We start from the raw sequence: 25,442 nt of genomic DNA, 5'->3' as shown, positions 1-25,442 counted from the left end.
GAGCTTTCACGCTGTAATTACTGTGATACAAATTTTCATAAATTTTCATAAATTTCGGTACCTACATTTTGGTTCCTGCTTTAAATTCTGATTTTGAAATCTTTTAGTGTTATGGAATTATTTTGCAAATAGACAACTAACTGATCTGGTGTCTTCAGGTATAATCAAAACTTAAAAAGAACTTGTCTTTTAACAGAAACAGCAACTGGTTTAAATTCTGTTTGGTGTGCATTTACTTAGATCAGTTAATAACTGGAGTAGTTCGGTCAAGATTCACTCAAGACCTAAATGTTGCTTCTGTTTATGTCTGTTTAAAGAATGAAGTATTTTATTGGAAGCCTATAATGCTTTAATATGCTAATTAGTAAAGAAAATATAAATGAAGTTTTTGTGTGTAGCTACTAGATAGTTTTTCTACATATGCACCCATATTTCTTAAGTATTACATTTTTAAACTAAATCTCAAAATGCTGAGCTTTTTGTGGGAAGGAGGTGGAATAATTTTCCTAGTGAATGGATGTAGAAGGCTTGAGAAACATCTTTCCCCTGGGTTGTGGAACATGTTTGTGCTTTGTGAGAGAGAGATGTCATTTGTCTGTTTGCGAAATGGAAACCAAATACCTGCTGTTCTTAGGACTGCTGCCTTTTGGGATATTGCACAGATTTCTGGATGAGAGCTCTCCAGTAAGCTGCCACTGAGGCATTTTGTATCCGCAACAAAACCTGTGCTGTTCCATCATGCATTTTTCTCATAGTTTCTTTACTCTTTTTTTCTTCTTTTCAAGTGAGAAAACTGCCCTGATTTCTGAATATTGTGTAGATCCTCTTCACCACAAAAATAAATGTGTTAGATGTGTATGGTGAACAGTATTCCTCCAGCCATATCAGGTGGTCAGTTCTGCCACCGCCTTACCTGGATCATGGGAAGAGAGGGACACAAGTGGCTTGGGCACTGTGAGATTAGCCGTACACACTTTTGTTTATTTGGCAAGTAAATCATATACACTTTTGTTTCTGATATGCAGGGCCCAAGCTAGCAGCTGTCTGTGCTTCCCAGCTGCCAAGGACCTCCTTACCTGGGTGGAATTGGTGTCTTTGCTGTTTTGGATAGCCCCAAATCAAATGCGGGGCAGGATAGACACACGTGTACCATCCTGTAGAAATGGTTCTGGGATGTGCTGCTCGTTCCCCACATCTTTGTGTTTGAGGGTAATTAGCAGGGGGCATATGTGTGTTTGGGAAAAAACAGTTTATAACCATTTTCATTAATCCACATGACTCTAGCATTTCTCTTAGTATTATGTCCAGTTGACTGGTTACTACTTATGCTTTGAGAATTTCAAATTAGGTTAGGGTGTCTGTAATTTTTTGCATATAATACATATTGCACCGTCCTCCACATTAGGCAGGCATACGGACTCCTGCTCTGGCCCCAGAAGGAAAGCGAGCTCAGCTTGTGTAAGGGGGAGAGAGGTGAGAAAAAACCCAGTGAGACTGATCCTAATAACCTGGGAGTTACACTGTTTGCTGTCCCCAGAGGTGACATTGCCTCCTCCTTTGCAGTCCACCGCACTCGTGTTCCAAAAGTTGCATAGAAAATGCATTCTGTAAGCCAAAATCCTCCAGCAAGTCAATGCAAACGTGAAGTGCATCGAAACAGCTGGGACAGTGGAGTCGTTCTGCACAACAGCCTTCTTGGGCCTCAGCTACATGTCATTTGGCTGCCATCTTCATAACCCTTATTCCCCGCTCTTCTCGGGAGGCACCTTGAGTCCACCACAAACTGCATGGGGCCTGGCTGACCCTCCGAAGCTGTTAGAGCTAATAGGATGCTATCTACGTTATGCTGTGTCGACACAGTTATCATTGTGGTAGGGACAGAGTGTTTGACATTTGGTTTACTGAAAATGTCTCCTGGGGCTTTTCTCCGCATTGAGCGGGTTATTACATCGCTTGCATGTTTTACTCATTCTTTGGTGGCAGCAGCATGGCAGCAGCTGCTGCTGCTTATTGTCTGACTGCGGGAACTTATTTCTTACATTAAGTTTATTAGTCACTTTGGAGGCCCGCCATACTTTCTGTTAATGGCGTTTTAGTGGCTTATCTCCGGATGGTGGTGTAGCTGCCTAGAGCGAGACCGTCGGTTGATGCGTTCGCACACCAGCAAGTGTGCCTGAGGGTCGCATCATGTGGGCAGCTGTATCCCAGTCTGCCAAGATCAGGCTTCCCAGCAAACCCTGGGCATGGATGGGGCAATGCTGGAACCTGGGCAGGTTCTTTTCCTCATTCTGCTGGTGGCTTCGGGGATGACCTTGAAGAGGTCGCTCTGTGTTTCTGTGACTCCAATTCCCCTTCTGTGCAACAGAAGTCTGCTGCTGAGAAGTGCCTGTAAAAGACAGTGGTTTAGTAATACTAGTAGTAGTATTTAATTTTTTAACATACATAGCAAAGCTTTTGTTTCAGAGACAGCTACACAAATAGAAGTCTAAGCTTTCTTCATTGTTTGCCAAAATACCTGCTGGTAACCTGTAACACAAAGAATATGCCTTACATTCGCCTATTCCAGGCATTGCAGTCTTCCTTAAGCAGTTTCTCTGCAGCTTCTTCCCCACGGGATGTGCTTTGCCATTGTTTAGTCCTAATGTTGAGCTTAAATTTCCCTCTGCTGTAATTTCGGCCCATTATTTCTTGTCCTGTTCAATGTGGGCTTTAAGAACAGATTCTTACTTCCTCTTTGCAGCAGCCCTTCCACATTTGGGTGGGCATTCTTGCTTTGCACACTGAAAACCTGGCCGTTACTTAGCTTAGCTTCCTTCCTTTCCACCCTAGTTTACACCATTTGTGTTTGCATCCAGAGGTAAAACATATTCAAAATACGGGCGTGGGCCAGTGTCTGCAATTAGACCTCTAGAGGTGTTTTGGTTCATCTCTCCCAAAATGAAGGTACCTGCTGCTACCAGTCATTTCTTTCAAAATCATAGCCACTCTCTAGGGGTCACTTCACATCCCTGTTTAGAAAGCCCCTGCGCTTGCCATGGGCCATAATACCTCTGTAGCAGCACACAGACGTACTGGACAAGGCAAGAAGAATTCAGCATCTGCTTTAAACTGCAGGTGAATTAAAAAGAAAAGACCAGGCCTGTACGCATGAGAGGGAAGCAGTAATGATAACAGCTCTCCTTTGTGACAGAAGAAGGTAATTTTATTGTTTGCAAGTGTGAATTACTAGATGGAAAATGCAAGTATACACTTCACAGTGATGTGATCGTGCTCTGAGCCATTTTTTTTTCCTGGTCGGGCACTTAAAAGGCATGACCCCAAAATAAATACACATCTGAACAATGAGGTGCTCTGCATTGTAGTGTGAGAAATTTTAAGGCGTCAGTGAGCTGTGTATAAAAAAGGGTTGTAGAAACAGAGCTGGCAGAACGTTCCCTTCAAGTTCTACCAGTGGCTACAGTGGCAGGTAGGTCCCTGGAAAAGGCCAGTAAGGAAATGTGTATGTGCAGATGTGGACGGGCAGAAGCCTGGGGGTATGGCGTAGAATCCAGGGGGCGCGAGCAGCAGCGTAGTTCTGGTTCTCCTTGGCTGTGCCAAGGCCTTGCTCCCTGTGATGAACTGCACAAGCACTTCGTAACTGGGGCAAAAGCAGAGGGGTATTGTGACTGTTTCCTTGCTTTACTTGCTCTAAGTGCTTTTGAAGGCGTGAGTCTGCATGGCACTGTAATAGCTTGCTGTTTTCTGTATATTTAAATAGCTAATGCAGCCTCGGAATACATTTGGGGTCTGATTCTCTTGTACATTTAAGCCATTTTACACTACTCTGGCTGTGCAGAGAGACCTTAAAATAGGTCTAGCACTCACCTGAAGGTCCCTGTGTGGTGGTGTCATGGCTGTGGGATGCCCAGGACTTCTGGGGATCTGGCACATCAAGTTTATCACTTGCTGCTTCCACTGGCTGGGGAAACAAAGAGCAAATGCATATGAGGAGAAACAGCCCAAGCGCTGCGTGGAGAAGGGGATGAACAGTCACTCCAGAATTGTTTTACAGCCTGAATTTGAGAAAAGAAACGTACAAGTGTAATAACTGCCTTTGTCAACATCACTGCCACTTTCTTTCTTATTCTTGCTGCTGGTTGGAATAATAGCATTCGTGCAGGCAATTAATCTTCCACTTGCCAGTTTTTCATGCACCCTACGCATGGGCATGGCTGTTTAACCTTGTGCTCACATATATTATGTTGTAATGTGTGGGACACTGGTGGCCTCAAGCCCTCCTCTATTTTAACCCCTCTTTGGTAGTATTTTAAAACATGCACTGGAAAGTGATTTTTATGGTTATCTTGGGGTATATGTTTATGGACTTAAATACATTTATAGGACTCTTGGGCCAAGGTTTTTCTAACAGGTCCAAGGTCATTGCTATGTAAATGGACTTGCCCTAAGACAACCTGAAGGCAAAAGCTTGAATGTAACTGCACTGTGGTGGTTGTCCAGAGGAGAGCGTAGCTGTCTCAGGCAGGAATTACCTGGGATTAGAACGGGGTTGATCTCTCTCTGGTTGTCATTCAGGGTTGTCATTCACCTGCGTTTGAGGGTGGCATCATGTGGGTGCCACTTCTTGGACTTCTCTTGAAATATTCTTTTCGCATCTTCTTGACCCAGTGTACTTCACTGGTCCCATTGCTCCAGTATCTCGCGTAGTGTAATCTTTATTTTAATCGTCCTTCGGTACCACCATGTACAGCAGAGCTGGGGAGATGCTGGTTGTCTTTTCTGTTTTACATTTCGGGAAAGTGGGCATGGAGAAATGAGATCCCGTATCTCCACAGTCATTTGGGTCCAGAAATCCATGAGTCGGGAGCCTCGGTGACTTGCCAGAGGTGACACAGCAGGTCTGGGCTAGAGCTGTAGTTGCACCCACATCTTCTGTGCAGTCACCTTCAGCTGGCCTAGCTCTGAACAGCCACATGTTTTTAGGAGCTCAGACATCTGTGCACTCGCAGAAGGCTCCTGTGCCAGGTCAGTGTATTTCTTTAAGGGCAAACTGAGGCTAGAAGTGCCCACTGAAGGCCGGCGGGGCCGGGGATGAATGAGCATATTTTCAGTACGTGCAGAGATGCCGTATCTGCAGGAGTGGATCCTATAAACAGCCCAGTTGTGGCAAGGTCAAGTAAAGTCTGTGTTCCTGGGAAGAGCTGCGTGGGGATTTTGGTTTTGTTATATCTCTCTGTCAGCTTTGATATATAGATCTTCAGATCTCTGCACTGTGCATGTGTGTGTGGAACAGAGACTAAACACAGACACTTTAGAAAAAGGTATAATATCAAATTACTGCTAAGTTTGATGAACATCATTATTTCACCTCTGGAGGACAGTAACTTGCAGGAGAGACGTTCTTTAAGGACACAGATGTTTGGTCCAAACACCTTTATCTCCCAAGACGACTCAGGATATTCTGACAGGTAAAACAAGATTGTGCAAATATGCAACAGTGATCTAATCAGCTGGAACAACAGCAATATTTTAACTGGCGCTACCTTTTAACAGCATCATTAAGGGCTCTCATTACTCTTTTATTAGAGGCTCACTCTATTTCTTATCAGATTACAGAATGAACATAACTCATGGCACTGATTTGATCTCTTGTTAAAGAGGATTACAGCTTTGCATTAACTTGGATTGACACGGTTTATAATTTGCTGTTGATACACATGCTGGCGGTGTCACATGTTTGACCCCCTCCCCACAGCACGGCTGAGGAAAAGGACACCCATACATCATCATTAAAGATGGCACCCAGTGCAGAAATGGGAGGCAAAAGGAGGCTTTTCCGCAGTAAAGTCAGGCAGGACAAAAGAGACGTGTTCTCAAGTGCAAGCTGAAATTCAAAACGGGGATTTATAACTGGGTGAAAGTGGAGGAGAATGTATTGGCTTTTAGATAGGTTGCTTTTTACCTCAGCAAATGGTTCTTCATTACGGAGGAGGACTTTGCATCTGCTACGAGCCAAATTAGAGGGAAGAAGATGGCCATAATGGGGCTGTGTCAAACCATGCAGTTCCACCCACAATGTGAGGCACAGAGTCTTTTCCATGAGCTGGGGAAATTTCCCTGGCTGTTCTCAGACCTCTCAATGTTGTGATTGTCACCAGTTAGTGAGCTGGTCCCTGCCTTCGGGCCGTATGGATCATACATCACCCGCAGATGCTGTTTAGCCAGGTGACCTGGTTGCCTGTGGTGGAAGTTACCTCACTGTCATGTCCCTGGTTTGTAGGAACCCCAGGCAGCTGGGGGTTCAAGCCTGGGCAGCGTACCTGTGTTGTGGCTACCTTCTTCCAGCTCCCGTGTGCCGCTCATGCATTGTAGGGCTGATGATGGTGCGTTTTCTCTATATATTTTTTTTTTTTTAGCATATGGCCAAGTTCCAGCACACCGTGCTGTAGTATAGATGTCTGTATCTACATATATGCATATATATACGGTCTCTCCATGCCTGGTGGTATGTTTTGTGTTTGACTTTGGAAGTGCAGATTTGGAAGGCAGCAGAACTGAGCTCAGGGCAGGAGTCGCTGCCTGAAATCCCACAGCCAAGTGCAAGAAATTATGCCCGTGACCCCACAGTCCCGTTGGCCTCAGGTCATGGTTGGTAGAGCATCCAGCCCACTCTTGTTCTTGCAGGAGCAGACCAGTGCCTGCTGGGAAGCTGAATTAAGACACAGATTATCCAGCTGCCAGCGAGGTTTGGATTAGAGCATCTCCCTTGGATTCCGCCAGGATGTTGTGTATTTTCCCAATCAGCGTTCTCACTCCTGGACTTATTGCAGTTGCTTTGTCACAGTGTGCCTTGCTGCAGGCAGAGGGGGTACGTAGTAGGAAATCCTGGTATTAAAAGATTAATTTACTTATATGACAAGAGTTTAATATTAAAAAAAAAAAAAAAAAAGTTGGTGAGATACCAGCCTTTAACTTAGCTCACTTTGTACTTTGGGTATTAAAACACCATGAGACTAGATTAATGGAGGAATTTGGGCTCTGCAATTGTCAATCCGGTACGTTCATCACGACACAAGTCCCTGAAAGGCGGCAAAGCCCTTCTTTCTGGAACATCTGAACCAGCGGCTTCAGTGCTGCGCGGCACAAACCTCGGGTGAGAAGAACTATTCTAAGTTTGTATAGAGGCAGCCTGCAAGAAAGGTTGTCCTGCTTTGCATTGGCTTTGTTTTGGGAAATAAAGAGAGCAGCGCTAACGTGGGGGGCAGTTTCTGAGTGTGCAGTGCTCTGACATTTTAGAGAAGGTGGGTGTTTCTGGCATGAGGCCGCGGGTGGGAGCACAACCTGCCCACCTGGGCTCTGTGCCTTCTGGAAGAGCCCCTGGTCTGTCAGGGACCCTCTCGGGTCCCTCGGGGGAGATGTGGGGACTCTCCTGGGGAGGTGATGTGTACCCTGGTGCTCAGCGGCAGGGAGACCTGAGCTGTACTGGGAACCAGGAAAAAAGCACGTGTTGTCCCGTGAAACTAAACCTGCTTGGCTTGACTTGGGCCCGCGGCACCGTGGCTTCGGTATCATTCTGCCCTTTGTGTATCGTTTTGTTTGGTGGATTTTATCCCCCTAACCTTTGACTTGGCCTTAGAAGTCAGCTCATGTAGATGCAGTTAAGCATCCCATATCGCTGTTAACCATAGCTGTTAGAAGGGTTGGTATTTGAACAAGGAGGTTTTGTATATTTTGAAGCTGGCAGTAGTGAAGTGGTGTACGTGACCCCGGTTAGTGCCAATGGGCTGAAATCATCGTGTCCCAACATTTGATGTTTGACATCCCTAGTAAGAAGACAGACGCCTCTGTTATGGAAATTTCCTTTTTAAAGGGAAAAAAAATAACCTGTTAAGAGCTGCAAGATGATTTGTCGTCCTTCCTTTGTGAGACAATTTGTCTTCTCCTGCATCAAATCTGTTATAAAACAGGCAAGCTGTGAAAGAGGGAAATCATCCTAGGAATATGGGATGTTAAGGTACACAAAGAATGGTCCCCTCCATGCGCCCGTGAGCACGTCTGCGCAGGGCACTTCACGTGCAGCATTACAGTGGCTGCTCTGCTCAAATACCCATCGAAAAACAGAGACCGAGGAGGCAACATTTTATGAATTTCATGGGGAAATTAAAGCTGCTGGAAAGCACGCCAGCGGAGCAAGCTGGAGGTTTCTGAACCTCCCTGTGTTTTGCTACTTCTCCAGCCTCTTGTCCGTGGCTCTTATGCTTTGTGCTGTAAAAGCTTATATAAAAATGGACCGAAATCAAGATGAGGGAGGTGTCATCTCATTAATGCGGTCCTGAGCTCAAGGCTGGTGAGTAGGCAGATGGCTGTGTGCTGGTGTAAGGGGGAAATGTTCAGAATTGGTGACAGAGGTGGCAGGTCTGAACCCCGAGTCCGGTTAGTTCGGAGGACAGTACCTTGAGCAGCAGCTCTTCTGTCTCCCTGCTGCCCTCCCGCTCGCCACCCCACCCTCAGCTCCAGCCTCACAAAATGTGCAGAGTCCCTTTGTTTAGGGCAAGAACCAGCTTTCTGAAATATTTATAAATCTTGTGCCTGGTCTCATGAGACAAACCAGAGGTCATATGTCACCTTTCATAATTTAAAGCCGTGGGGCTAAAAGCATTTGCACAGACTTGAAGGACCCAATCCTGACCTGCCTGAGCGAGAGGGAATTGCAGCAGACCTTTCTGAATCTCCTTCAAGCGCCGGGCACGGTGATGAGAGCCGTCTGGCTCTGTAATTTATAGCCAGAGTTACGCGCTCCGGTTTTGGGCCGTGGCGGGGAAGCGAGTGAGAGAGTGCCATCTCGTGGGGCTGCCTTCCCGGCCACGCTGCCCGTACCGCACCGCACCGCACCGCATCAAACTGTACCATACCGCACCGTACTGCATCACACTGCACTGTACCGCATCACACCGTACCGTACCGCATCACGCCATACCATACCGCATCATACCGCACTGCATCGCACCACATCACACCACACCGTACCTCATCACACCCTACCATACCGCATCATACTGCACTGCATCGCACTGTACCGCATCACACCACACCGTACCATACTGCATCATACCACACTGCATCGCACCGCATCACACCACACCGCATTCTGCTGCACCGCACCACACCACGCTGTACCATATCACACCGCACCATAACGTACGGCATCGCACTGCACCGCACCACACCACACTGCGTCACACCGCATTGTACTGCACCGCACTGCACTGTACCACATCGTACCGCGCCATAACGTACGACATCGCACTGCACTGCATCGCACTGTATTATACCACGCCGCATCGTACCACACCACACCGCATTGTATTGCACCGCATCACACCGCGCTGCACCACACTGTTCCACACCGCACCATAACGTACGACATCGCACTGCAGCGCACTGAACGCCGGACACCCAGCAGCACTCTGCTCGGCGTTTCAGGCCCCTCACTTTAAAAACCGTGGTTGTTTTAATTCCGCTTTGATGATTGCCGTTGCTCGTTTTGCTCCACGTCATCGACGTAGCCTGGGTTTGTCGCTGTGGAAATACCAGCGTGGGGAGCGCATGCCGGAAGGTGTGCGACTGGAGAGCCAAATCCCACGCCCAGATGCATTACATTTAGGGTAATGCCTTTGACTAGAAATTGAGAAATAAAGGGCTTCACCGTGCTTTCTTTTCCTGGGTACCTGCTCTACTTGCTGGGCACCTGGTAATCTGAATTTCGTGCTGGTGGACAAAAGATTCCTTAGGATACAGACAGAAAAGTTTTCCAAGCAAATGATCAGCCATCTGTTCTGCAGCCAGCTTCTGTTTTCATCAGGAGGGGTGTGTTTTTCATCCTCCCTTTCTTCATGGGTGTTCATGCTCTGTCTTTCGCCAGTTTTTGTGAATTAAAAATTCATTGCTCCCAATGGAGGCTGTCAGTAGGAATGGGGTAGTATTGCTTGGGGCATATTCTAAATTATCTTTTATCTTTTTTTCTTTTTCCCCCCTGGAAGAAGAGAAGAAGTAAAAGAGGTACATGGGAAAAGGCAGCAAAATTTGTTCGAGGCTATTTTTATAAAAACAGCACAGCAGTGACTCACGCAGTATTGCTATATTAATAGTACTCTGAAAAAAAACCAACCAAACAAACACCAAAACCCACCAGAAACTGAATTTTCACCCTTAATATTGTTCTTCTAGTAGTTTACAGAATTATATAAAAAAAACCCCAAGTAACATGATTATAATTAAACAAATGAAACAGTACAGCGTTAGCCGTTCTCCCCTCCCGGGGTCAGGTGTGTGTTTTGCCCCTTTGTGTATTTGGTGGAATAGTGCCACTGCAGGTGGGCAGAGGAGATTCCTGGGGAACTCTGTAACAGTTTTTATGATGTATATTTTGATGATTCGTATATTTATCAAATGTGCTCTTGCTGTTAATATTCACCCAGGGCACCCCTGCCCTCCGTGTGGGTGTTCCCTTGCTCTCTGTTGCAAGGATTTTGCCCATAAAATGTGTTTAGTAGCAATCCCTGGGATTTGGAGGGCGGTGAAGTCCAATGGTCGGTTAGCACACGGACCTCACTGTGTGAAGTAGCTGTGCCTTTTATAGTTGTTTTTTTTTTTTATTTTAAATACTGCTGTTGACATGCAATCACCGGTTTGTACGATGGGGAGCCGGTCAGCATGTCCACGCTGCCACGGAGCGGGGGCTTCAAGCGGGGCTGGGGGCCTTGGCACCTCTCCCGTGCGCCTCCGGGTCCTTTGTCTGCGGCACGCTCGTGGCAGCGCCGCGGCGGGGGCTCCCCACAGCCGGCAGCGGTGCCGCCACCGTGCCAAGGCTGCACAAGTGTTGAGCTGCGCACGGGGAGACACTCGAGCTGCCGGCGTGGGGTTTGCGCAGGGAATGCCCTCCCCGGGACACCCCTTCCCTGCTCTGCCCACAGCACCCGCGTAGCCACCACCGAGCTGCAAATTGCACCGAAAACAGGATTCTTCTAACTGCGCTGGGGCACGGAGGGCGGAATAAAACACCTCCCTCACGTATACCTTTTGTCTCAGGCTGCTGGCGCGTTGAAGGAGAGGGTTGGGCAAACTTTGTGGGTGCCTGTGGAGCGGCCGGTGGAGCTGGGCAGGGGTGAGTGCCTGGGCACAGCGCTCCCGGTGCCGTCCGCTGCCTTCGGAGCCAGCTCAGAAGAAATGCATAAATAATTAAGCCGAGGTACTTACACACACATGTTTTATGGCAAATGGCTGTGTGGTTCATGATCATTTTTTCCAGAAACAGGTTTTATGATAATATAGTAAAAATATTAAATTAGAAAATGCCTCACTAAGGGTGATAAAACCTTACTACAGTGGAAATAGGTAATTATCCCCTCTACAGCCTAAATGACAGTTTAAAAGAAATAAAAATGTTAGTGCTCATTACTTGCTTTTGTAGGTTGCAATAAAGGGTAAGTTAAATTTTAATTCAAGGAAGACCCCTGTATCGACCTGCTTCTTCCACACTCTCCACCTGAGGTGTAAGTACTGTTAATTACTCGCCCAGGTTATTCCTCAGCGCCGTGCTCAGACCGGTACCTCTTTGTGCTAAAGTCACCTTTCCTTCGGCTGGAGGTAGTGGACTCGCAGCGGGGTGGGTTGTTTCAACTCAGTGGCTCAAGTCTGATGTTTAATATATGTGGGTGGAGGAGAGAAATTTTATATTTTTTAACCAAAATCCAAGTTCATTATGCGTAGCCTTAAGGGGGCTGAAAGTATTAAAACCCACACTTACCCTGGTGAATTGAAACAGAGACAAGGTTAAACCTGGAGGATTGATGAGTTTTACTCTCTGCATGGTTAAATCATGCTGAGGGGAGATGCTGTAGAAGAAAGGTAGCCTAGATGATAAGAAGAGGGGGGGGGGGAAAAAAAAGCTTGGGTTATTATCTTTTTTAGCAGGGCAAAAATATATGTTCTGCTTCAGGGGTGGTGGGGTTACCTGATTTCCCTCCTTCTGGCACTCTCTGCCAGGGCGTCTGCCCGTGCTGTGTTATTATCCAAACAGCTCCACCTGAATTTTTCCTTCAGCAGAGGTTGCCGGCGTCGTGCCCGGCAGGATGAGGGCCATGGGGGCCTGCCTGCGGCTGCGGGAGCAGCCCCTCTTCGCAGCCGTGAAACCTGGGGTGCGGGTGCCGGAGTCTGTCACTGCTGGCAACGTTTCTCTGCCAGCGAAGAGGGATTCTTGCTTGAAGTCTCCCCGGGCCCTCCTTGCTTGAAAAATGACTGTTTATTTAAAATCTGTAGTGTTGGAGCAGATTCAGCATTGATCCCTGAACTCTCGTACCCATCAGAAGACTATCAAAAAACAAAAATGAAGACAAAAACCTGAGGGGACTGGTTCACCGGTGGGAAAGGCCAAGGCAGGCTGCAAAGAAACATTACTTTTGGCTTTTGCCTACTCACTGGGAAAACGCAGAAACCCTTGCTGTCTTTGGCTAGTTTCTGTGGGGTTCCTCAGAATGTTCACGTGGCGTTTGAGCTTCCTTCTGTTAGCGGGGACGGTAAAAATATGAATGAATGCGTGAGAGGAGAAGGGCATACAGAGAGGAACGGCAGAGGGGAGCCCCTCTGTGCGGTGGAGGTGATGGTTGGGAGCAAGCCCCCTTTGAATTTTGCAGATGCCTTTGATGTGCGTTTGGCAAGCAGCACGCGCAGCCGGAAGGTTTGAAGCCTGTTGCCTGTGAGTGAGGCTTGTGGACAAAATAAAAGCCGTTTCTGTTGCTGGCTGGCACCAGGGTGTGGAAGAGGAGCAGGAGAAGACCTGCCTGCAGCTCGCTGTGAGTGTCTGCAATGTCCAGGTGAACAGGGGCTGCCCCTGGCAGGCTCCAAAATGGGACTCCTTCAGCCCAGTCTTCTGTGTTGCCCAGAGCGGAGTGTGGTTTTATAGCCAGGACAAAGAACATCCCCGCACGGGGCAGTTAACGTCGGCGGAGAGCAGCGGAGCCGTCGGCAGTGGATCCTCCCAGGTAACAGCCGCATCTGCGGAGCCAGGACTACGATCTCAAACGGTGTTTGGATCGACCCTGCAAAATCTGTGGGAGAGCCTGCAGAGCGCTGGAGACGTGCGGAGCCGACGTTGTTCCTTAGCAAAGCACAGAGGGATGGGAGCGAGTCCGTGCGCAAGAGCTGGGAGTTATTTAATAGCTGAGGATGGAACTGGTCTGGTTGGCGCCTGTGCCCAGCACGTGCTTTAAAACAAACCAGCCGCAGGAGTAGAGGCTTCGAGCCCTGAGCCGGGGCACGAGCAGCATCCCTAGGGTGGGACGGAAAATGGAAACACTCCGGAGAAGAGGAGCCGCACGACCCTGCTGGCTGCGGGGGGGGTTCTGCTTCGCAGACCTTTCCTCTGCGGGACCAGGCAGGAGGCCATCGCTGTCGCCTCGTGCGGCTCCCGGTGCTGCACCTGCGGGCTGGAAACCAGCAAAGTGGGTGCCTTCGGTATTGTCGTCTACCTTCCTTAGAGCGTTTTCCTCAGTGCAGTTAAGCCACCATATTTAAAACGAAGCATATACCGGGGAGAAAGAATGAAATCAGTGATGTTTCATTGGAAGTACCCAAAGCCGCTCAGGCTCCTGACGGGAGCAAACCTCCCGCGTTTGTCAGCTTTGCCCACCTGAGTGTGAAAAGATCTTCCATCAAAACACCGGTTTCAGCATTTCCCGACACGCGGACCCTGCTGCGGACAGGACCCGCTGCCGGGAATGTCTCCGAGATGGCAGCACAAGTGGAAACATTTGTGCCCTGTAATGGCGGGGTCTGAGCCCCGCCGCCGCGGTTGTCGGGGACTGAATAGCGTCGCTCAGCGTTTTCCTTCCGATCACTTGATGGAGCCTTAAAGTTGCAATGTCCTCGTTGGCAGCAGTGCCGCTTGCCATCCCATTTCCCAGTTAAAACAGCAAAAGCGAGTTAACGTTTATCAGTTTATCAGCCAGGAAAGACGGAAAATGGTGTAGGTTTGGGTAAGGCGTTCCTCTCCTTTTTTTCCTTTCAAGTTTGAAAGTTTTTAGCTTATCAAGCATCAGTTCTGTTTTCTAGAAGTGTTTTGATTTTGCGTTTGTGTTAAATTTGCCGAAACCTGCGTGCACGCTCCTGATCGAACACAGAAATTCCAGCTGGGCTTTCCCAGGCTCGGCTGAGCTTGGCACACAAACCACGGCGTCGACCATTCTGTTCGGTAAGGAGACCACAGACTCATTTTCTGAGGGTAGAGCAGCTGAGTGGTTAATTACCTTCTAAATTAAAATTAATTTAAGAGAAGTGGCCCTGTGAATTAGAACGGTTTCTTGTCTCAGTCGTCCGTGCGCGTCTGTCCAGCCTCCTGCGTGGCTGGAACGGGTACGTCGTTCCTCGTCCTCCCGGGGTTAATGGCTGCTGTTTTTCTGCCATCGCTGTTCAACACCTGGGAGTTCCTTCCTTCCCGCGGCTGACAGGTGACTTTCTCTGGTGGAAGTGTCTGCAAGGAGCAGTTGCCTCTCAAACCAGTTGCCATCTTTTATCGATCTGTGAAGGGACGAAGCATCAGAGCAGCCCGAGCGAGAGTGGTCCCTGTCGTGGTCTTAATTGAGGCGGCCGCCAAAATCACCGTGTCGCTGTCAGGTCGGAGGCTCGTCCTTCGAAGCCGTGTTTTGCTCATTCTGGAGCGGTGCGGAAGCCTCTTCTCTCTGCCTGTCCTGATACTTTTCCCGGCCTCTGCAGCAGCTGCTTTCCCAGGCGCTGGCCCTGACGAGCCTTTGGGATGGGATGGGACGGGACGGGACGGGACGGGACGGAACGGAACGGGATAGTTGGGGCTCTAATCCTGCTCTGAAGGAAAAAACACCATCCTCCCTGTAACCAGCGCTGCTCCGCGTGCGCCGTCGTCTCCGGCCCTTGCTTTAGAAAACGCCTCTGTAGCAAATAAGCCTCTCCCAACGCTTTTTCCTTGATTTATAAAAATGCTCTCTCCTTTCCCCCGTCACTCTTCTCAGGTTACTTTGGTTTTAAAATTAAAGATAAAGAACACCAGCCCACTTTTTCTTTTTTTTTTTTTTTTTTTAAAGGGAAACTCGCTCCTGTTACCAGCATTGCTGCACGTGTGCTGTTAATCGGAATCTTGTTGCTGGGTCATTTTCGTTGTTTTTCAAGTACCGTCAAGTCCAAGAAAATGTATGAAAACTAAATTATAGCCCCACGTAGACCGGCTGATTGAGTCCTCCTTATGGCGCTCCCGCCTCATACATCCTATGGAAATATTCGATCTTGTTTTCTTACTTGAAGAGCCTGTCTGTAAAGGGCAAACTTATAGAAACCCTCATTCTCTGGAGATGTGGTATCCAGCCACGCTGAAATATTTACATATTTCTGTACAACAGGCGATGGTCTTACGCAAGTTCTCCCCTTTGCCTGTATTTATTAATAAAGATTGTTGAATGCGTTTTTAATTATACCAGGCCTTTTCATTTGAAGGAGTGGACGGCTGTGCTGGCAGCCTCTTGCTTCCATTTTGACCTTGAAAAGTAACTTTTCCTCCCTCCTCCTTCCTCTTTTCCCCAGGACGGAGCTTTATCGTTCGCTGTTTGGAAAAATCACGGGTCCCGAAGAACCGGAGCGGAATTAGCGTCGTGGCTCGGCGCCGGGATTGACCGCGGCAGCAAACGCGGCTCCGCACCGCGCGGCCCGGCTGGGAGCGAGGGGTCCGTCCCGCTGCCTGCGACGTCTCCTGCCAGCCCCGCTCTGCCCTGGTCACCCAGCGCTGCCGGGAGCACCCAGAGCTTGTGCCTAAAAACCTCCCTGAAGGAACATCAGATCCGGTTACGGCTCCATCCCACGGGCTCAGAAAGAGGAGTGGGAGGGAGACATTTCGCTTGGCTAAAGGCCCTCCCCTCTAGCTTTAAAATGAACTCTGCTTCCTCCCAAAGACAATCCATTTTTAACTATTCTCTTTAAATTCCTGACCTTGATTGTGCAGTCCCTGGGGGGGGAAGGGACATGCCGCTCAGACCAGCAGGGACCACCAGCCCCCCCTGCAATCAGGTCACCCACGTTTGTATTCAATCCTGAGAGATTTTTATTTGGGGGATTTGGCGGGGGGGTGTGTTTGAGCGTGCTGTTCTGGTCATTGGCTGCGTATCTGGAATGTGTGACTTTATTTTGCACCGAGTCAAGAGGATTTAAATGTCATTTACATAATTAACAGGGCCTTAAAGCAGAGAAAAGGTGCTCTCCCTTGGCAGCAGCCGGAGCTCCCGGTTCACACTCCCGTCCCTGAACGAGCACACGGGGACATTTGCTGCCCGGCCGTGAGCTCCAGGCGGGGGAACGGCTGGGGCTGGCTCTGCCCTTAGAACGTTTGGTGAATTTTTGAGTCCAGCATTGATCCTGTACGCTCAGTTATTTCTGCTGGTCATGACTCTGAGCCGTCCTGTCTTCACCGTCGCCCTGACACTGATGGAAGATGCCGGCGCGACTGTAAAGAACTGGCCGGAGGAGATGACTCACTTGAGGCGTTTTGTGAGGTTTTTATATCCAAAGGTCAGGAGCCGGAAATTAAATCCCCGTAAGGGGAATTCGTTAGCCTGCTGCGATCAATCTGAAATGGAGGTTATCTTGCGTAAATAATATGTGCATATATATGTGTGTGAGGTGGCCGGTGCTTGGGACCACGTGAACCGCACTGTCTTTGTTTTGTGTTCTGCGCAATCTAATTAAAATGCTTTATAAACTGATTGGCCGAGTGTGATCAGCGCAGGAAGGGCACCGGCAGCCACGGCCTCGCTCACCCCCACCAGTACCATGTCGTTCAACCCGCGTCTCGGCGTCGCTTTGCACCGAGTCAGAACGGCCCGAGCGCCAGCGGGGCGAGCTGCCACCTGACGAAGCGTTCAGGGAGTTTTAACGCCGGAGAGGCCGGAGCAGCGCGGGACGGGGCTCATCCCCGGCAGCCCATGGGCTACCAGGGCCTCCAGACCCCTCAGACTCGGCACAGCCATTTCACCGGGCTCAGGGCGCTGGGGAGACAGGGAACCTGGGGGAGGACTCTGGATCAGGGAGGGGAGCCATGGGATGAGGGGGAAGGGTTTTAAACTTAAAAAGGGTTTTAAAGGGGAGATTTAGATGAGATCTGAGGAAGAAACTCTTTGCTGTGAGGGCGGTGAGCCCCTGGCCCAGGTTGCCCAGAGAAGCTGTGGCTGCCCCATCCCTGGAGGGGTTCAAGGCCAGGTTGGATGGGGCTTGGAGCAACCTGGGCTGGTGGGAGGTGTCCCTGCCCAGGGCAGGGGGTGGCACTGCATGGGCTTTAAGGTCCCTTCCAACCCAAACCATCCTGTGATTCTATGGTTTTAGCCTTTTTTCCCCCAACCTTGGAAGACTCCGCAGCTGCATTGTTGCACTTCACTGTGTCCCTGGAGCTGTCTGCGGAGCTGATGTTAATTAATCATCTTTGCACCTCATCATTGCAGATCTGTCTCCCCTCAAGTCACTTGCCTCCAGTAGCAGCTTCCCAACACCTCCAGTGTTGTGCGGAGCAAAGGCTCCACCACGCCAAGGCAGAACCGGCTCCGCTGCAGAGACGTGGCTTCAGCCATGGTTGCTGGGTGAACCCTGGGTTTAAAAGCAGGGCAAAAAAGGGCACCTGTGTACGGGTGGAGTTCTGACTGAATTCCCCCCCCACACCTGGGGCCATCCCGGTGCAGTGCGACGTGAGGGGCCAGTTACCGGGTACCGAAATGGTTCCCTCGGGCAAGGAGCCAGTGCCCCGGCCCCCTCGCTCAGGGCAGGCTCCCTGCCCTGTGCAAGAACGGAGCATTTTTTTTCTTGGCTTTAGAAAATAAGTGCCAAGGTGAGTATTGACTCTGCGTGGAGAACATGCCTATCATGGATGAATAAATCTGTCTGCTCGCTTGCGGTGAAGCAGGAGCTGCAGCTCTCGGGGAAGCACATCGATTTCTCCCGTCCCCTCCAGCTCACAGCGCTCCGGTCAAAATTTGCCAGGTAGAAACAAGCTGAATGTCACCGTTGGCTCCTCTCTGCCACCTTTTCTATTTCGGCAGCCTGCTGATGACCTTCCGTCCTGCGAAGAGCCTGGCAGCGATGCCCAGCTCTCCTGGGGGGAGTCAGGAGGCCAAAGGGGCCATGTCTCCAGGGAAGGGCGGTGTTGGTAGGACACCTGGCCCAGGTTGTGATGAGTTAATCCTGCGTTCATTAGCGAGCCAGTTCATTTGGTTTGTGTGACACCTGTCAGCGGGCTGCTCCAGTGCAGAGCCACAGGGCTCCCCAGCTCTTACGGTCCTCTGGGTGTAACCATCTTCCATGGCAAAGCCCGGCCCTGCCACGTCCTGTCCCCTCCGTCCCCCACCCCAGCAATTCCGGCTCCCCCGCAATGGGCAGAACCCAGCGCAACACAGGGGCACCTTTCACCGCACCGCGTCGTACAACCCTCAGACCGAGCCGCCTGTCCCACCCCCGGAGCTGTACCTGCGGTGTTGTCTGAGCGGCAGCAAAGCCGTGCGGCCTTCCAGCAGCATTAAAATCTCATGGTTTAATAACCACAGTTCTGAAAGGCATCAAGGGGAGTAAATTAGCTGCTTCCAAAGTTTGTGTCGGTGGAATGGCTTCATGCTGCTTGCGCTGTCGGAGCGGGCATTAAGGATGTTTCACAGAAAAATCCGTGTCCCCACGTTGGGGTTTGCTGCGCTGGAGTGTTCTCCGCCCTGCGTTTGGGGCTGCGCTCAGGGTCCTGTGGTACCTGCTGCCACTGTGCCCCCCCGCCATGTCCCACCCAACCTCTGTGTCCTTTAATGTTGTAGCACCCGGGCTCTTGATCTATTTTTTTTTTTTTTTTTTTTTTTTGTGGGAGAGCGGGATGTGATGTTAAAAGGGTAATATGAAACACTTTAAATGTGATAACTTCTCGTTCGTATTGTTTGAAGAGATAAGAGTCAAAGCCCTGCTAAGCATGCTTTTGAATTTACTTATCAGTGTGTAAGCAGGCTTTTCCCCCTGCCACCCCCACCTGGGCAGCGCGATGCTCGGGGAGAGCCCGGCCCGGCAGCGGCAGCTTACGCGGCCCCTGTTTCATCCGCTGACCTCGCTGGCGCGGGCAGCGCTTGATTCCTGGCACAGAAACGCTCCCTCGCCTGGATTTGAATTGGCTGCGGGAGAAGGTGCAGCCTGTGCGATCCCCGGGGACCAGCGGAGTCACCCCCGGGAGGCTCCCGGCAGCGCCCAGCCCGGGGCCAGCGCGGGGCCCTGGTGGCTCTGCCATCACTCGCCCTGCGCTGGTGGCACCTTGCAGGGCCCCAGGGACAGCCCCGGCCCTGCAGCCCCCGGGGGGGCACAGAGGCCGGGGAGGGGGAGGCCGGACACCAGCACCCCCCGGTCTGGGTGAACTGGGGCAGCTCCTGCCTGTCCCCGTCCCCGCCGGGAGCCGGTGGCCCCACAGCAGCTCTGGTGGCTCCGGCAGGTTCCGAGCGATTGCGGCCGATGTTGCAGGGCCGTGGGATGGTCGGAAGCTCCCAGCGCTGTTTAATAAGGGCAGAGATAACCAGGATGATTTCCGCTAAGTTTTCCTAATGCTGTCAATTAACAGAAAGCGAGATATCCCCCCCCCCCCCCAACCAGAATATTAATTCTTTATTAATTCATGATACAGCGGCTAATTAGTACCTCCACAACCGGGCACTGCACCTTTGCAAGCCATTGCACAGCGACGAGCTGGTGTATTGGGGAATGACGGGTGCGATGGGGGGACAGAGGGGTTGTGTTAATCCCCCCCCCGCCCTCCCCAGCCCCACAATAGCAAAGAATTTCAACTTTCAGACAAACAACTTCATTTACAAGTGTGTCTCTAATTAGCTGCAGAATTAGTAAAGCAGAGTTTTCCCCCCATAGATCGGCCAAACCCCTGAGGGAGGCTGTGGAATAGAGAGAATCGCATTTCCAATTATTTTGTTGAATTGCTAATTTAGTTATTGTGCCTGGCGTAATTGTGATGGGTATTGGGTGTGCAATTCAATTTGTTTTAAATATTTGTGGGAAGGCTGATCAGTAATGGAGCTGACCTATTTCATGGCCCAAATTGAGAGAAGAGACTAAAACAAAAAAACAGCTACAAAGCCACAGTTTGTCTCAGTTTTTATTTTGATGTCTCTCATCCCTCTTAAGACTGTTGATGCAACAAAAGGTTTACATTAAAAGATGATGGCACTTTGATCTTGGGCTTTTGAGAGCTTACAGCTTTGGTACTTCTTTTCTTGGCGTTTTAATATGTAGATATTTTAGGCTAAAGAGTTTTAAATGCGTTTCTGGAGTTCAGTAGGGTCCGGCCTCTCATCCCCCCCCCAGTTATATTCTGTTTGTTAAGGTGATTTATGTTTTTAACTCTCAGGATTCCGGTTTGAGAAATGTGTGAGAAATAACCGAAATAACCGGCTTTGCCAAAGTGCTCCCGTTTGACACGTCCCTCTGACACTCAGCGCTCATGTGGGGAACACCTGGGAGGCGCCGGGTTGTGCCGAGCCCCCGTGTCACCAGGGGACATCCCTCGGCCAAAGGTCCTGGGGGTCCGTTTCCAGCTTCTCCCGCTGCTGCCGTCCCCCGCTGCGGCCTCCTGCCAGGGACAGGCTTCGTGGAACGTCTCCCACCACCCTCAGAGGCAACCGCTGGGGCTGGGGGTTTCCTTTCTGCTTGGTTCGGCCACTGTCGTGTTACAGGAGACAAGAAACCGCCCCCGTGCCTCACTGGGACGGCGGCTGCGGGCTGGGAGCTGCGCTTGGCGCGTTGGGCAGAGACCGGAGCCCGCGGGGGGACGAGGAGCTGCTCCTTCTGCACCCGCGGCTCCTCCCGCTGCCGGGGACGCGACGCAGCCATGACGGAGCGTGGAGAAAGGTAAAAACTCGTGCCCGGTTTGTGAGCGCTGCTTTTCTCCGGCCGGCCGCAGTGTCGGGACGGGCTTTGCCCCGCGGGGGCACAGCTCAGGAGGGTTATTTCGAACATCTGCAGAGCCCGACCCGGGGCAGAACGAGAGCAGCAGCAGGGCCTGGCGAGAGGCTGGCTTTGGGAGGAGCCCCAGCAGCCCAGGGCACAGCCCAGCCAAGGCTCCATCCTCCCGGCAGCCACCGGAGCGGTGCCGCGCGGAACTCCTGCTCTTGCCTCGGGGAGAAGCCGAGCTCCCCGAGGGGCGCGGGACAAGGGGTGACAGATTTCCACTCCTGGCAACAGCGATGTAATTCATTCTTTTTATTAAAAGAAATTGAGGTAAGTGAAACTCTTCAGCACCAGCGAGAACCGTACGTACCGAGGGTGGTATCCTCGCCACCCCCGCCCCGCTGGGTGACCGCCCCGGCACCGCGGCACTGGGAAGAACGGCCGGGACGTGGGCCGGTGACGCTGCCACGGCGCTTCTGCAGGTCTGGACCTCCCCAGGGCTCGTGCTGGACCTTGAGTTCAGACCAGCTCCGGTGTTAGCTCATGGCTGGGGTTTTTTGGAGCTACTTCTCCCCCAGCTGAAGTGGAGCCCGGCCCCGTGCCCGTAACACCGACACGGAGGGCTCTGCCCTTGCCCGGCAGAGGAGAGACTTCGGCAGCGACAGCTCCCACCCCAGGCAGAAGGAACGGAAGCGTGCGCGCTGGGACACTGCCCAGAACACCCGCAGATGTCCCGGATAAGGGACCGACCTGTGGCACCACCTCGTAGGAAATCCTGGTGACAGCGCAGGAGCCCAGCGAGTCCCCGCGCTGTGATCCCCCCGCGGTCCTGCCTGGCTGAGACATTCTCCGTCTGTCCTGCTGCAGCCCACATTGGCATAAGTAAAAGCATCTTTGGGGGTTGTTCAGGGGGCTCTAGTGGGAAAAAAAAAAGTCTTTTAAATCAAATTAGGGTTCTTAACGATTAAAAAAAAGCTAGTCCTTTGGATGGCATGGCCGCCGCTCGTCCCCGGGGAGCCGAGCGGTGACCCCCCCCGGGGCTGCACCGGGATTTTACAGGAGCTGTGGCACCGCAGGCGCAGAAGGAAACCGTACAGGTGTGAGGCACTGGCATCATCATTCATTAATTCTCTCATAAAAACATCCCTTCTGATTCATGCTAAACTGAAAGAGGAACTGTGAAATCTGAAATACTTTTAAGACACTCATTGGTGTAAGCTCTCCAGTACTATTTAGACCAAGTTCTGTAACAGTATCGAGGGGCTGACCACGCTTCTCTCTAGAGTTCCAGCTTCTCTGGTCTTTTATCACGGTCAGGAGGGCCACGAAAATAAAGAAATATAGAAATAAGCCCAGGGCCGGGGCCGGGGTGAGCCCATGGTGACCTGCGCTGCTGCTGCAGCTCCGCGCCGACGCCGCACTCACCGGTCAGACACCCGCCCCAGAGAATCCCTCCTCAGCGGCTGCGAGAGCCACCACCGGAACAGGAGAAAAAGTGAAAAAGCCAGCTGGCGCTAAGGAAGGGGATAAGCAAAAATAACTTTTATTTCCGTCTTCCCACGTGAATAACAGCGGTCCCTTCTCCCAGGGCCAGACAAACAGGCGGCTCCGCTCGAGCCAGCGCCGGGGCAGAGGTGAGCGATGGAGAAGAACTTTGCTCAGATGTGGTAGAGCTGAGATTTCCCTTCGTGGTCCTAACCCCAGCTGTGTTTTTGACTCTGTCCCTTCCCCTCCCTTACCCTGGCAGGTTCTATCTGCTTCAGCCACCCGCTCCCATGAAGTACGTGTGCCAGTGGGGCTGCCCGTTATCCATCAAAATAAGCAGGGAAGGAAGAACAGAAACGGCTGAGCAGCTGCATTTTGGTCTCCTCTTTTACCTTCTCCTAGAAGGGCCTTTCACAGAATTTACTGACCTGTTCTAAAGGAATTGGGCACAAAGGCAAAGCGAGTGGGGATTTAACCTCCAAAATCCTGCCCTTCGCATTCCGGGGAGGCCCAGGAGCCTTCCCCGCCGCCTGCCCAGGCAGGGCCTGCCCACAAACAGCCTTCAACGCTGCTTCTCTACTACCGAGTAACAAGACAAGACGTTTGAAATACAAATCACGACTGGCTGATGGAGACAAGAGGGCGGTGGGCTCCGCTCGCCCCCAGGAGGGAGGACGGTGGGCTCCCACCCGCTCCGGGGAGGCAGAGCCCGTCCTCGGCTGCAGCAGCGCTCTCGTGGGGGGTGACATTGGCACTTGTCAGCACAAAGCTGCCGCTACCCGGCGGGGTGTGAAAAGAGAAGCAGGCAGGGGCGCAGGGGCATGAATTTAAACGAGCCCCTGCTTTGCTATGCCAAGACCTCACGGTACCGGAGCACCCTTCATTGCCTGGCCGTAGCGTTTTCGGGTGGCAGCTGAACAGCGAACTGATGCATTGGTCCAGTCACGCTTTGTTAAATAAATAAGGTACAGTTAGACAGCTGTAACTCAATTCCGCAGGCGCTTGTGTTTATACATTTTCCTCATGTCTCTGGCCAAAGAACACACTTCCTCTGGTCAGTCTGATTTGAAAAAATAAAAATGTCACTCTTCCAGCGTTTCCCTGAGCCTCCCCGTCTCGGTACAGTGGTCGCAGTCGAGCAGACAAAGGGCAATTCTGAGCTTCGTTGGTTTTTTTTTTTTTTCCTCCACTGTACCGGGCAAGGGGGAGTGTGGGAAATCGATGCTCTTACGTTGAAGAAGGCGAGTCCATTGTGGAGAGGATCCGCACGATCTCGGCTCGCTGGGTGGGTGATATATGCTGGGTCATGTGCACTATCGAATCCATGGCAACCTCCGGATTGGCCTGGACCAGGCTGGAAAGAGGCGAGAGTTAAGTGACAACAGCCCCGGCATTTGCACCGGAGCACGTCCGACAGCTCCCCATCAGACCCGGGGTGGGGGGGACTGGAAATCTGGGGTCTGTAGGAAGGATCGGACAGGCAGGCACCCGCAGGAGCTGACTGTGAGCAGCGCAAGAGCTGCGCTCGCTTGGAGGCCCTCGTGCCACCCAATTTGCTGGTGGCAACCAGCCCAGAGGCTGAAATCCCGAGAGGCTGGAGCATGGGGGCCCAGGGGGGACATGGGGAGGCCAGGAGCTCTGGAGCGTGCCCTGGTCCCACCAGCAGCACCTTCAAAGGCTGCTGACAGCACCCACATCTCCCCCTCCCTGATGGGGCAGAGCCCCGTCTGCTGTAGCACGGATGGAGAAAGTGGTGGAAATGACGGGACGAGACACTCCACGGAGTCAGACACGGGACATGGAAACCAGAGGAGCTTCACTCCACGGTTTGGTGCCCTCCCCGGCTCCCTCAGAGGCAAAGCTGCTGTAAGAGATTCTCCAGTTTAAGACATAAAAAATTATCCAAATTAGATCTGTTCAAGTCCAGCAAAGCTCATGAGGCTTCACTGGCTCCGCTGCATGAATGTCCGTGCAAATGCGCACAGTAACTCTTACAAGCAGGAGGAACAGATACTCCACTGGTGTTTTAGTATTCTGGGGGGTTATTTGGTGTAGTTCTGAACAGCAATCGAAGGGAACTGGGCATTTTATGACATTGAGCACAGAAGAAACTAGACAGGCTTGCCTGGGCAGTCTGGGGCTAGAAGAAAACAAAGGGAAATCATCCGTAAGGATATTCTGGCCCAGTGTGGTCAACACACCGCTTTGATAGCAGGAGCCCAGAGAGTTGCTTTCTCTCCCTGCTTCACGCAGTATGCAGCCCTCTAAAATAATTTTGCATTATCTGCCTCAAACAGAGAAAAGACACATTAATGGTGAAACTTCTCTGCCCTGGCCCTTCACGGCTCCTGTCTGAGGGAAGGGCGCGCACGGGCAGGGAGGTTTGGACACCGCTGGATCAGATGCTGCTGGGTTGTGCTTTTGGTCAAGGCGCCTGCCCCACAGCCTGCGCGGGAGGAACAGGAGATGCAGACTTTGTACAAATCCCTGTCTCACCGTAGCTCCACGTTTGCCCCTGTATTTGCATTTCCAAAGGAAACCGCATTTCCAAATGCTCCTTCTGCGCTTGCCACAGAAAAAGGCCAATGAACGTGAAATGCCTGTGGAGCTGACGGATCCACTTCCCTCAGCTGGGGAAGCACGCGTGGCCACAATCAGAGGCCGAACTTTGCAAAATCCCCGTTCGGCAGGGGCAGAGCGTGCGTCGTTGCCTTACCTGCGTATCTGTTTGAGGATGTAGTCCCTCGAGATGTATTTGATGTTTTCATCCACAACGGAGCGAACACCTTCTTCTTCCGTCAGCTGTTTTTCCAGCCACTCCACCAGGTCCTTATTACTGTCCCACAAGTACGCCTGCGAACAAACCACACCTGTTATCTGGTGTCCCGGTGCTCCCCGCGCACCGTCCCCGAAATTTAACTCGCAGTTTTTGGCAGCAATGGGTAAAACATTTGGCTGGAGCCCTCCGTGGTTTTCCCAGGGTG

At 51.2% G+C, this 25,442-nt stretch overlaps 2 protein-coding genes across 11 annotated transcripts in view; one reads left to right on the top strand and one right to left on the bottom strand.

Moving 5' to 3' along the window:
- The window catches only part of AATF (apoptosis antagonizing transcription factor), a 56,124-nt gene extending 39,349 nt beyond the window's left edge, over positions 1-16,775 (top strand). For 2 of the 3 annotated variants that reach the window (XM_054208980.1, XM_054208978.1), the window contains exon 12: positions 15,604-16,775. In XM_054208980.1, the coding sequence (XP_054064955.1) occupies positions 15,604-15,667 (64 nt within the window). In that variant the 3' untranslated portion in view covers positions 15,668-16,775. Of the gene's footprint in view, positions 1-634; positions 954-15,603 lie in introns of those variants that run through there. The other variant, XM_054208979.1, reaches the window with a different exon arrangement.
- Positions 16,776-21,271: 4,496 nt separating this feature from the next.
- The window catches only part of ACACA (acetyl-CoA carboxylase alpha), a 138,129-nt gene continuing 133,958 nt past the window's right edge, over positions 21,272-25,442 (bottom strand). For 7 of the 8 annotated variants that reach the window (XM_054208971.1, XM_054208977.1, XM_054208970.1 and 4 more), the window contains 2 exons: positions 25,175-25,311; positions 21,273-23,812 (listed from right to left, as the gene is read on the bottom strand). In XM_054208971.1, the coding sequence (XP_054064946.1) occupies positions 23,686-23,812; positions 25,175-25,311 (264 nt within the window). In that variant the 3' untranslated portion in view covers positions 21,273-23,685. Of the gene's footprint in view, positions 23,813-25,174; positions 25,312-25,442 lie in introns of all 8 variants that reach the window. The other variant, XM_054208976.1, reaches the window with a different exon arrangement.

The sequence above is a fragment of the Rissa tridactyla genome, chromosome 7 (genome assembly GCF_028500815.1).
Source record: "Rissa tridactyla isolate bRisTri1 chromosome 7, bRisTri1.patW.cur.20221130, whole genome shotgun sequence".
NCBI lineage: Eukaryota > Metazoa > Chordata > Aves > Charadriiformes > Laridae > Rissa > Rissa tridactyla.
The sequence above is the reverse complement of the archived record's forward strand: the minus strand, read 5'-3'. Positions and strand labels throughout refer to the sequence as shown.